The sequence below is a fragment of the Papio anubis genome, chromosome 16 (genome assembly GCF_008728515.1).
Source record: "Papio anubis isolate 15944 chromosome 16, Panubis1.0, whole genome shotgun sequence".
NCBI lineage: Eukaryota > Metazoa > Chordata > Mammalia > Primates > Cercopithecidae > Papio > Papio anubis.
In genome coordinates this window covers 21,351,613-21,364,590 of record NC_044991.1, presented here as the reverse complement: position 1 = coordinate 21,364,590, position 12,978 = coordinate 21,351,613, and the positions used below count along the sequence as shown (strand labels likewise).

The following is a 12,978-nucleotide window of genomic DNA, read 5'->3' as shown; positions in this document are numbered from 1 at the left end:
GGCCAGGCTGGTCTTGAACTCCTGACCTCAGGTGATCCACCCAACTCAACCTCCCAAAGTGCTGGGATTACAGGCGTGAGCCACCATGCCTGGCCCCTCAGAGCCCTTCTCTGAGCCCAGTCCCATATTAACTTGTTCCCACACATATTCTTATTTCATCCTCACAACTCTGCATTTCCCTCCATTTTGCAGTGAGCAAATGGAGGCTGTCAGAGGCTCAGTAATGTATATCCAATGCCGGTAGGTGGTAGGGCTGAAATTGAAAACCAGGTCTGCCAGCTCCAAAGCCCATGCTCTCAATCCCCCCATGCTCTCAATCCCTATGCTTGGGCCTACCCAAGATACTCACTTTGCTCTCCTGAGCCTGTTTCCTTGTCTCCAGGCATGTCTCTCCACACATCTCCCTTCCCAAAAGAAATCCACTAAAAAACCCCAACCCCAAAATACAAAAATTAGCTGGGCATGGTGGCAGATGCCTGTAGTCCCAGCTACTTGGGAGAATGGCTTGAACCCAGGAGGCTGCAGTGAGCAGAGATCTTGCCACTGCACTCCAGCCTGGGTGACAGAGAGACTCTGTCTCAAAACAAACAAACAAACAACAAAAGCCATCCCTGAGACTCCAATACACTCAGCACTAAGCTCACCCTGTGGCTCACCAGGCTCCACAGGACTGATCCCTGCACACCTCTCCAATTGCTTTCTCTCTTTTTTAGTTAGTTGCCCCGGCTAGACTCGAACTCCTGGGCTCAAGCAAGTAATCCTCCCACCCAAGCCACCACCTGGGGCACCACTGTGCCAGGCTCTAACCTCTTCTTGCATCACCCTCGTCAGTAGCTCATGCCCACCGCCTTCCTTTCCCTGAATGTGTCACAAGCACAGCACTCACTCCTTCCCCTTCCTGTCCCCCATGTATCTGGCCAGCTCCACCCAGAGCTCTCCCATAGTCTCCCCTGGACCCACTACACTTCAGTGTGGTTACTAGTCTACAGACTGTCTTTCCTGCTCAACCTCGAGCAACACCAGCTCAGAGGCTCTGTCTCTCTCCCACTGCACATGGTAGGTTCTCAGTAAAAAGAAGCTAGACCAATACATGAAATGCCCGATGAGGGGCAGACTTCGAGTCCTGGCTCAGCTGATCCAACAACAGACTCTTCATCTGGTCAGTAGGCGTGTGTCAATATCACTTGGAAGGAAGGAGGGAAGAAGGAAGGGTTGGCCAAAAGATGCTTACAGGGTTAAAGCACATTTGTCAGCCACGATAACATCCTCCATTTCCTTAAAAGCAGAAACAACCAAAATACCCAACGATATAAGCCTAGCTTAGCAAATTTCAGTGCAGCAACTCAATAGACTTAATAGTGAATCATCAGAATTGTTGGGAAATGTTTATGATATCAAAATGTCAAATGAAAAACAGGATTAAAACCATGAAAAATACGTGCCTGACCGGCCGCAGTGGCTCATGCCTATAATCCGAGAACTTTGGGAGGCCAAGGTGGATGGATCACCTGAGGTCAGGAGTTTCAGACCAGCCTGACCAACATGGAGAAACACCATCTCTACCAAAAATACGAAATTAGCCGGGCATGGTGGTGCACGCCTGTAATCCCAGCTACTCAGGAGGCTGAGGCAGGAGAATCGCTTGAACCCGGGAGGCGGAGGTTGCAGTGAGCCGAGATCACGCCATTGCACTCCAGCCTGGGCAACAAGAGCGAAACTCCGTCTCAAAAACACAAGAAAAAAAAATTAGCTGGGCATAGCGGCGGGCACATGTAATCCCAGCTATTCGGGAGGCTGAGGCAGGAGAATCACTTGAATCCAGGGGGCGGAGGTTGCAGTGAGCCAAGATCGCACCACTGCACTCCAGCCTCAGCGACAAGAGTGAAACTCTATCTCAAAAAAAAGAAAAACACTTGCCCTTGGATAAGGACACAGATACATGGGGACACACACACACATACACATGTGCGCGTGAGGGGACATGGGGACACACACACACAACTGCTGTGGGGGTGCTGACAGGATTATGTGTTTTCTTTCCCCTGGAAGAAAACATAATTATTTTAAGCCATGGGGAACAAAAGGGCACTTTTTTCCCCCACACTTGGAGCTAATGTTCTTCCCTTTCTCAACTCTAAAAGAAGCAATTTCTTATATCATCAACAGTTCAATTTTCTAGATCCACAACAAGCTCTAGACCATTCCTGCCACATGTTTCCAGGCCTTCATTCCCACCCCTACTCCCTTCCACCACAGGAGGAAAACAGAAGGGACAGGCAGAGAAAGCATAGGACGAGGCCCATTATTAAACAAACAATACCTTTTTTGGTCGTGGTGAAATATTTTGAGTCAGTCATTTCGGTCCCTTATCTGTAGCCAGGCTTCTGCAAGACAGAGAAGAGAGGGGTGACTTTCAGTTATGGGGCAGAGGGAGGAGGAGAAGGATCCAGAACACATGTGGTATAGGAAAACAGCTGCTTATCTCCTTCCTGGGCAAATGAACTCTGGATCATGGCAGATTAGATTTTGAAAAGTAATTCTGAGGAATCTATCAACATTTTTTTTTTTCCTTCAGAGATGGGATCTCACCACATTGCCCAGGCTGGTCTCAAACTCCTGGGCTCAGCCAATCCTCCTGCCTTGACCTCCCAAAGTGCTGGGATTACAGGCGTGAGCCACCCTACCTGGTCCTATCAAATTTTTGAATGAGCCTCTTCTAGAAATCTTTCCCACAAAAAGATCTGCCCAAGGATGTAAGGGCTTACAGCAGCCCCTTTGTGGGACTCACTTTGCTCAGCACTGTCCTCAATGCTTTGCAGACATTAACTCATTAGAAGCCTCATCACAGCATCATCGAGGCACTATGTTACCCTACACAGTCAAATGAGATTAGGAAATACCAAGCTTAAAAGGCTAGGGAGACTTCTCTCCACAACTTTTCTAAGCTGCTAAAACAATAACATGCATGATTCATCTCTGGAAAGGGCTAGAATCTGTACTCTATAGCAGTTCCCAAATCTACCTGGCCAATTTCCTAAGGGCTCTCTCAGGACATCTCCTAGAACAAAGCTCACAGCGTGAAGTACTATTGTAAGACAATAAGGGGCCAGGCACCATAGCTCATGCCTGTAATCCCAGCACTTTGGGAGGCCGAGGGGGGTGGATCATCTGAGGTCAGGAGTTCGAGACCAGCCTGGCCAACATGGTGAAAACCATCTCTACTAAAAATACAAAAAATTAGCTGGGCGTTGTGGTGTGTGCCTGTAATCCCAGTTACTCAGGAGGGTGAGGCGGGAGAATCACCAGAACCCAAGAGACTGACGCTGCAGTGAGCTGAGACCACACCACTGCACTCCAGTCTAGGAGACAGAGCAAGACTCCGTCTCAGGAAAAAAAGACAATAGGACAAAGAAAGTACCGAAGCCCCGCCATTCATTTAACAAAAATTTACTGAGCATCTACTATGTACTTCAGTAGTTCTTCTGGGCAACAGAACAAAGAAAAGAAGTTACACAGGAACCAAGATACCCCAGATACATGGCCAAGGCTTTTAGGATGGTTCTAAGATTTATTAAGAATCTATCATTTACCAAGCCCTTATTAAAGGCAGGGGCTTCACCCACATTATCTCACTTAAACTTGTCAATAATGTAACTGCTTTGAATCCCATTTTACAGAAGATGAAACGGACTCAGGGATGTTATCTACCTGAACTTAGTTCCTATGCTCTATTGATGAAGGAATTCTGCTTCCCCCTTCTGACAAGGAGGACAGTTCCCAGACAGTCGCTAAAGATTCAGTCAAAAAAAAAAAAAGAGGCCGGACGCAGTGGTGGACACCTATAGTCCCATCTACTCGGGAGGCTGAGGCACAAGAATCACTTGAACCCAGGAGGCGGAGGCTGCAGTGAGCCGAGACTGTGCCACAGCACTACAGCCTGGTGACAGAGCAAGACTCTGTCTCCCCGCCCCCACCGCCCCCTCCAAAAAAAACCACATTGAGACTTTCAAGTACAGCCTTCCAATCCTATCTGTAGTTTTATGTGGTATAGAAAACCATACAACTCCAAAAAATAGACATTTGAATGGAGAAACCCCACTTCACTTTGTCCCTTTTGTTGAGTCTATGGAAGGGACTCAAATAAATAACCCACCAATATCTCCTTTCAAGTCATTACTATACAGGGGCAAGATGAAAGTTACTAGTGCAATGGATGTGAGGGATCAAGAGTCATTTCACAGTCTCTGGAAACCAAGCCAACACAGCACCTCCTCTCCAGCCCAATTGGATTTTTCCAAATTAAGCTTGTATTTATGGCAGGATGACATTGAGCAAGCCTCCCAACCGAGAGACACCCATAGATTTTGTTTCAGTAATCAATGGGAAACAAATATGTACTGTCTTGGGGTCACCTTAAATCCTTTGTGGATCCTGTAGGAATAAAGAAATAAAGGCTTCACTGACAAAACAGTATGAAAAAAGGCACAATTCTACTTCCCTTTTGCTTTGCAAAGTTGAAAAGGAAGGATGGCACTTTTCTATGGGAGCTGCGGGAAAGAGCAGAAGAGCCCACTGCGTCTGATGTTGCAAGTCCCACAGTGCGGACTCTAACTTGCTGGTCCTCCCAGCATGAGTCAAGGCTGTAGACAGATCCACAAAGGACCGCCCCGCATGAGCCAGGCTCACAGCTCCTGTTCGCCCTCCTCTTTCATGCCTGGCCCAGGCCCGGCACATAGCAAGTATTCAATTGATGGTTGTTGAAAGAAATGAAAACGGGCCACTGAAAATCCCAGGGAGCCTCAGCCTGCTCTCTGGCAGCCCTGTTACATAACTAGTTAGCGTTTGTTTCCAACAGGAATTTACTGACATTAAAAATGATTTTTTTTTTTGTGCACACACATAAAGCCATTTTCTCAAAGAAACCTCACCAACCTAGGGGTTCTTTGGGGAACTCTGAAAATGAGCAGGTAAATCAGATAATGGGATTTGTCTTACAATAAAGATCTGCATGGTTCCAGAAGTCACAGACTTGAGAGCGTAACTGCCAAAAGTATCCAAAATAATAGGAGAGTATCATTTCCCAAGGTTGAGTGTAAGAGGGGTAACTGAAGGCAAAAGGGGCTAAAACTTACAGGCCACAAAGAAACACAGAAAGTAACACAGAAACCACTCCAACATTAAATCTAAAAAGAAAAAAAGTGGCCAGGTGTGGTGGCTCATGCCTGTAACCCTAGCACTTCGGGAGGCTGAGGTGGGCAGATTGCCTGAGCTCAGGAGTTTGAGACCAGCCCGGGCAACATAGTGAAACCCCGTCTCTACTAAAATACAAAAAATTATCCGGGTGTGGTGGCATGTGCCTGTACTCTCAACTACTTGGGAGGCTAAGGCAGGAGAACTGCTTCAACTCAGGAGGTGGAGACTGCAGCGAGCTGAGATTGCGCCACTGCACTCAGCCCGGGCGACAGAGTGAGACTCAGTCTCAAAAAAAAAAAAAAAGAAAGAAAGAAAAGTGAATAAAACAAACAAAATAACCTCAGATAACTAACGTGAGAACTGCTCGGAATTTCTTGCCTCTCCAGAAGAAAAAGCTGTCAGAGCCTTTCCCCTCCCCTGCAGGCCCAACATAACATGGGAGGGCCCTAAATTCCCAGGCCACAACCTGCTGGTGACAGATCGGTGCTGTATGCAACTGACCAAGAGGAGAAACGGGTGAGAAAGCCTCTCTTTCTGGGGATTTAAAAAGAAGTGACAGAGCTGCAGGGTAGCTGGTCAAAGCACAGCAACAGATACCCCAACAGCGTTGAGCTTTCTGTGAGTCTTCCTTTTACAAGTGCTAAGCAACTACTCACAAACTTAACTGCCACTCAGTGTGCTAGTGCTGGCTGCGCTTTTTTCTGCAGCATCTGTTTCACATATCCCTCTGCAGAGGGCCCAATGGGACTGAAGATGCAGAAATGTATCCCTCTGAACTTGTTTGATATGCAGGAAATTAAAGTAGAGAAGGGAGGGGATGCGGAGAAAAGTGAAATGCTTTGGAAAGTCACCCCAAAACACAGATTACAAAACAAAACACCTCACTTCACCATGAATGATTCCCTACCTACAGCTTAGTGATGTACTGAGGGCAGCTATCTCCTTGTGTCCTTTCTCCATTGTGAGCACCTAATGCTGGTACTTGGTCTTGCAGTTGCCTCTTGGATGTCAGTGCAAGAGAGATTTCTCATTCTCTCCGCAGGAATGGAAAAAACCCCACAGTTCAGTCCTAAAGGGGCTCAGACTCATAGATGCCATGAGAAAGACTGGTCCTTTTCCTGGTACCTGCTCAGCTGTTATCATGTACTGTATCCCTACCCCATGGAGGCCAAAGGGGCTGAGACCTTGTTCTCTGATGACTCTGATCCGGTACATGAACCACATTTGAAAGCAGGCAGCAAATTTAGGCAAGAAAAAGCTTAGGGTTTGGATTCCATCTTTGGAAGTGTCAGGGCACATTTTAAAGTAGTAATTACAGGGAATTTTTGATTCAGAAACTGCTCTGGCCAGTATAATGAGTCATTTTTGCTAAGGACACAGCATTCTGGGCTGGGATCCCCCTCAATTTTAGCATTTACAGACCAAGGAATACCTCAAAGGGATGGGCATGGTCAAAATTAAAAGAGGGGCATACCTGGAACAACTGGTTTCACCCTTGAGGAGCCAGTGTGGCTTCCCCCTCTTAATCTTAATATTTCTCACACCCACATTTGAAAGATTATGACTTTGATGACACATCCCAGAACCAGTTCTGGTTAACTTCATTTTTTAGAATTAAAGAAAGGGAACTGAGGCTGGGCATGGTGGCTCAAGTCTGTAATCCAAGCACTTTGGATTACAGGTCCAGGTGGGCAGATTACCTGAGGTCAGGAGTTCGAGACCAGCCTAGCCAACATGGTGAAACCCCATCTGTACTAAAAATACAAAAAATTAACCGGGCATGGTGCTGGGTGCCTGTAATCCCAGCTACTCGGGAGGCTGAGGCAGGGGAATCACTTGAACCTGGGAGGCAGAGGTTACAGTAAGGTGAGATCGCAGCATTGTACTCCAGCCTGGGCAACAAGAACGAAACTCCATCTCAAAAAAAAAAAAAGCAAAAGAAAAAAAAAAAAAACAAAACTGAGCAATAAAGCCTAAAATACAGTAGTTTTCTCTCTTATGTTTTCTAGATGTATAAAGAAGCCCTTGGTGAGACTTTTGGAAACAATGTTCAGGGACAAAGATGTAACATGATCTAAGAGAGGGAAAATGAGGTCCTAGGTCCTAAGGAAAAAAAGGGAAGAAGAAAAAATATTTCCATCTAAAGACTTTGGTTTTTAGTTGCTGAAATTAGGGTTAGGCTTAAAGGAAAAAAAGTTCTCAGTATTTTTCAAATTTTGTCTTTATAGATCTAATTTTAGGAACAAGAAAATATAGACTATCTGTGTTTTAAGCTAATAAAATGAATTTAAATCTATGTTTAAAACATAAGAAAATCACCTCCTTTGAGAATGAAAAAAATAAAAGCATAAGAAAATGGGTACTGAATATAGTATTTCAATTTTTCTCCAATGTCTCAAAATTGGTGACAACCTTTAAAAGGAAAGTATGCTGAACTGAGTCTACTTCATCCCTATAATTCAACTTCCCTCTTTAAAATGGGGAGATCAAGCCGGGTGTTGTGGGTCACACCTGTGAATCCCAGCACCTTGGGAGGCCAAGGCGGGCGGATTGCTTGAGGCCACGAGTTTGAGACTGGCCTGGGCAATATGGTGAAACCCTGTCTCTACCAAATTAGCATGGTGGTGCACACCTGTAGTCCCATCTACTCAGGAGGCAGAGGTGGGAGGACTGCTTGAGTCCAGGAGGTAGGAGGTTACAGTGAGCCAAGATTGCACTACTGCACTCCAGCCTGGGTGACAGAGTGAGACCGTGTCTCAAAAAAAGAAAAAAGAGGGGGGCAGGGACTGCTGTACCTGCCTATGTATTTCACATATTTCTTCTGACAAGGGCTAATCTGAGATTGAAACCATGTTGACAAGAAAAAATGTAAACATCATAAATATCACAAGATTTCATTTGAACAAAGCTCTAAGAGGCAAACCTAAGCTATGGTGATAGAAGTCAGGTCAGTGGATGCTTCTGGGTGGGAAGGACTGAAAGCGGGCATGAAGGGCCCCTGCAGTAATAAAAATGATCTATATCTTGATGCAGATACTGGACACCCTGTACACTTAAGAGCCAAGCATTTCACTTGGTGTAAATTAAACAGACATTTTTAAAAATGTCTTGGGCACAGAGGCTCATGCCTGTAATCCCAGCACTTTTGGAGGCTAAGGCGGGTGGAACACCTGTGGCCAGGAGTTCGCGAACAGCCTGGCTAACATGGTGAAACCCGGCTCTACTAAAAATACAAAAATTAGCTGGGAATGGTGGTGGGCGCCTGTAATCCCAGCTACACGGGAGGCTGAGGCACAAGAATCGCTTGAACCTAGGAGGTGGAGGTTGCAGCAAGCTGAGATGGCACCACTGCACTCCAGCCCGGGTGACAGAGCAAGACTCGGTCTCAAACAAACAAACAAAAAAGCCCAGGCAAGGTGGCTCACATGTATAATCCCAGCACTTTGGGAGGCTGAGGTGGGTGGATCACCTGAGGTCAGGAGTTCAAGACCAGCCTGGCCAACATGGCAAAACCCCATCTCTACTAAAAATACAAAAATTAGCCTGACATGGCGGTGGCGGTGCATGCCTGTAATCACAGCTACTTGGGAGGCTGAGGCGGGAGAATCGCTTGAACCCGGGAGGCAGACGTTGCAGTGAGCCAAGATTGGCGCCACTGCACTCCAGCCTGGGCAACAGAACAAGACTCTGTCTCAAAAAAAAAAATTTGTTTTTAAAAAATAACAAAATGAAATTCAAATCTAGAGAAGAAAGGAAGAATGAAACATTGCATCCAGAGGAAATAAAGCCTTTGGAGTGTGACATCAAATCTGGAAATCTGAGCCATGAATTCAATTCCATAAAAATCGAGTTTTCCTGCATGGCCAAAAACATAATAAAAAGCCAAAAGACGTACGACAAACATACTCACAAACATTTGCATCACGCTGCAGACAAGGCCTATCTTCCTATATAAAAAGTGACTACAAATAGGAGAATGGCAGAGGATGTGGACAGTTCACAGAAAGTGAATTAATATAATGATTCAAGCTTATTTATAAGAGACACAGAAACTGAAACTACTGTGAAATATCACCTGTCAGCTGCTGAACTGATAAAGACTCGAGTCTAGTAACACCCCATGTTGGTACTGACATGGGTGATTAGGCGCCCTCATTTGAGGCTAGTGACAGTCTGAAACGCTACGACCTCTGAAGCAAATTGGTAACAGTCATTAAAATTGCAAAGGTCCTTACCCGTTGACCCAGTAATTCTGCTTCTAGGACTCTACATGTGGAAAACTATGTAGATACAAAATTATTCATGCAGCATCCTTTCTAATAGCAAAATACTATAAATGTCCAACCACAGGACTGGTTTAAAAAATGATAGCACAGCAGAGCTGGGCACATCTGTGGCTCCAGCTACTCAGGAGGCTTAATGGTGAGGATAGTTTGAGCCCAGGAGTTTGAGGCCAGCCTGGGCAACACAGTAAGACCCCAACTCTATAAATAAATAAAATGACAGCACAGCATACGGACATTCCACAGCATGGTGGAACACTAGGCATCCATGCAAAAGAACGAGGCAGTTCTGGCTGGGCATGGTGGCTCACGCCTGTAATCCCAGCACTTTGGGAGGCCGAGGCAGGTGGAACCCCGTCTCTACTAAAAATACAAAAAAAATTAGCTGGGTGTGGTGGGACATGCCTGTAATTCCAGCTACTCGAGAGGCTGAGGCAGGAAAATCGCTTGAACCTGGGAGGCAGAGGTTGTAGGGAGCTGAGACTGTGCCATTGCACTCCAGCCTGGGTGACACAGTGAGACTCCATCACGAAAAAAAAAAAAAGGTATCTCAGATTTCCCCACAGACTTCCTTCCCTAATTTGGGATCTGTCCTGTTGAATGCTATCAACCTGGTGACTGCCACGATGCCTGCCACATTCTAGGAGCTCACCAAATGTTTGCTGGCAAAATGAATGAAAAGACAGTTTCACAGAGAAGCTACAAAACCAAGGGCCCAAAACAGATCAAGATGAGAGAGCTCTGTGACAAGTGCCAGACAGTGATGACTGGGCAGACCAGACCGGGAACATGAGGCTTTGCAGTTAACATGGCAAGGCTGATCCAATGTCAAGATGGCTGCTGGGAAATCGGGCCCTACTACCAACAGCTGTTGACCCTGGGCAACTCCCCCCATCTCCGGGCCTGCCTTTCTCCAAATGTCAAACAAAAGAATATGATTAATCAATGGCTCAAGTCCCTCTCTACTCTTAAACCATTTCAAACAGATAAAAGTGGAACTGTTCTGGTGGAAGGAAGGGTGGGAGGCCTAGAGCCCGGCTCATTTCACTATGCCTACCTCACCCCATCCTCACCAGGGCCCTTCAGACATCCCGTGGTTCTATGGAGCAAAGCCTGAAAACCAGTCTACTGAATGATAAGTCCCTCCCACATCTCACATTCTATGATTCTCTGCTGGATGAGGGGCCCATTTCCCTACCAATGAGTGTTCTTCCCAGGTGTCAAACATGAGGAAGTAGAGTATGATCATTCTAAGAGCATGACAGAAGATGTTTCCAAGGGGAAAAAAAGAGAACAAATTCAGAATGCAGCCAAGGCCAGCAAACCCCATTAGGTCTTCAGTAGGAAGAAAAACAGTAAGAAGCCAAACAACAGAGCATTTTAATTTCTCCAAATGGCCAGCCAGTGTCAGGCGAAGGCCTTTTCTAGTCTCAGGGCAGTGATTCATGTCAGAGCAGCCCATGCTCTTCAATCAGATGAGAAGTGTGAAGTTGATGGTGGCAGCACAAGGCACTGCACACTCTTGGCACTCAGTGAATTAATGAAGGAGACCATCAGTGTGGTGAGATGAGCCAGAGAAAAAGCTTTAGGAAAGGAAAAGGGGAAAGAGATGTTTCACAAGGTCAGATCCAGCTGCATGTCTATCTCTGAACTCAAGGATATTCAGGCAGGAAAAACTGATCTCTGAAGGTCTATGTTGGTGGCTCCCAACTTTGGTACTGGAACTGCCACTGTTAAACACTTCCCTAATGAATAAATAGCTGTCAGAAACCTGCTCCATAGAACCTGTTAGCTCATGCACGGTCAAGAGGAAGTTAGGGAAGAGTGAAAAAAAGGGGCTGGGGTGATGCCACTGTTTCTTCTTCATTTGAAGCAGAAAGGCCAAACTTCATTCTATGTGTTTTGCTGCTTTGGTTCTGTTTCAAGGGCTGAGGTTAATTCATTTGACAAGTATTCCCCTACTCTGTGCCATGCCCTGGACTGTGTACCTGCTCCTACAAAGCTTAGAGTTCGTTAGAGATGATGATGCTACTCACCACTCCTCATTTGTCTGACACTTTCCTTTTAAACAGGAAAAGGGGCCGGGCATGTTGGCTCATGCCCATAATCCAGCACTTTGGGAGGCTGAGATAGGATCATTTGAGATCAGGAGTTTGAGACCAGCCCGGCCAACATGGTAAAATCCTGTCTTTACTGAAAATACAAAAATTAGCTGGGTGTGGTGGCAGGTGCCTGTAATCCCAGCTACTCGGGAGGCTGAGGTGGAAGAATCGCTTGAACCCGGGAGGTGGGGGTTGCAATGAGCCAAGACTGTGCCACTGCACTCCAGCCTGGGCGACAGAGTGAAAGCCTGTCTCAAAAAAAAAAAAAAAAAAAAAGGAAAAAAGGTCCTTATAGGTAAATACTTAAGTTAACTTTACAGACAGGGAAACAGGTAAGGCTAGCTGGAAGACTAAAAGGTGAGTCAGCAGTAGAAAAACCAGATTTCAGACTTTCTCTCTGAGAAAACGTGGTTACCGAACTCAGACAGGCTCTTTCAAGTCAGTTCAATAACTATGAGAAAATAATCTGTGTTCTTTAGGCTCAGCATGAAATTTGGAACAAAAGTGGCAGTGGTAGTAGTAATGGCAAATGGATGTGCATCATGTGACAGACATTACGTAAAGAGCTCTAAAGTTAGTCCTCATGGCAGGGCGCGGTGATTCATGTCTGTTAATCCCAGCACTTTGGGAGGCCGAGGCTGGTGGATCATGAGGTCAGGAGTTTGAGACCTGCCTGGGCAACATGTTGAAAACCCTGTCTACACTAAAATACAAAAAATTAGCCAGGCGTGGTGGCACACGCTTGTAGTCTCAGCTACTCTGGAGGCTGAGGCAGGAGAATCGCTTGATCCTGGGAGGCGGAGGTTGCAGTGAATCAAGATCGTGCCACTCGCTGGGCGCGGTGGCTCAAGCCTGTAATCCCAGCACTTTGGGAGGCCGAGGCAGGCGGATCACGAGGTCAGGAGATCGAGACAATCCTGGCTAACACGGTGAAACCCCGTCTCTACTAAAAAATACAAAAAAACTAGCTGGGCGAGGTGGCGGGTGCCTGTAGTCCCAGTAGCTGGTACTACTCGGGAGGCTGAGGCAGGAGAATGGCATAAACCCAGGAGGCGGAGCTTGCAGTGAGCTGAGATCCGGCCACTGCACTCCAGCCTGGGTGACAGAGCGAGACTCCGTCTCAAAAAAAAAAAAAGATCGCGCCACTGCACTCCAGCCCGGGTGACAGTGTGAGACTCGGTCTCCAAAAAAAAAAAAAAAAAAGTTAGTCTTCACGATAATCCATGAAGGTTTTAATATTATCACAAGTTTACAGGTGAGGAAATTGAAGTACCAGGGAGGTCAAGGCATTTGTTTGGAGTTACACAGCTAGAAAATGGCAGTGCCAACACTCTCCACTGCTGCCTCCTAATAAGGTCACACGTGTCCCACTCTGTCCAGCAAGGCAACTAACTGCTTCT

The 12,978-nt window shown here is 46.3% G+C and overlaps 1 protein-coding gene across 8 annotated transcripts in view; it reads right to left on the bottom strand.

Annotated features, from left to right (window-relative positions):
• The window catches only part of AP1B1 (adaptor related protein complex 1 subunit beta 1), a 63,545-nt gene that overhangs the window by 39,056 nt on the left and 11,511 nt on the right, over positions 1–12,978 (bottom strand). For 7 of the 8 annotated variants that reach the window (XM_009217039.3, XM_003905388.4, XM_009217041.3 and 4 more), the window contains exon 2: positions 2,321–2,384. In XM_009217039.3, coding sequence (XP_009215303.1) covers positions 2,321–2,357 — 37 coding nt within the window. In that variant the 5' untranslated portion in view covers positions 2,358–2,384. Of the gene's footprint in view, positions 1–2,320; positions 2,385–12,978 lie in introns of those variants that run through there. The other variant, XM_021921436.2, reaches the window with a different exon arrangement.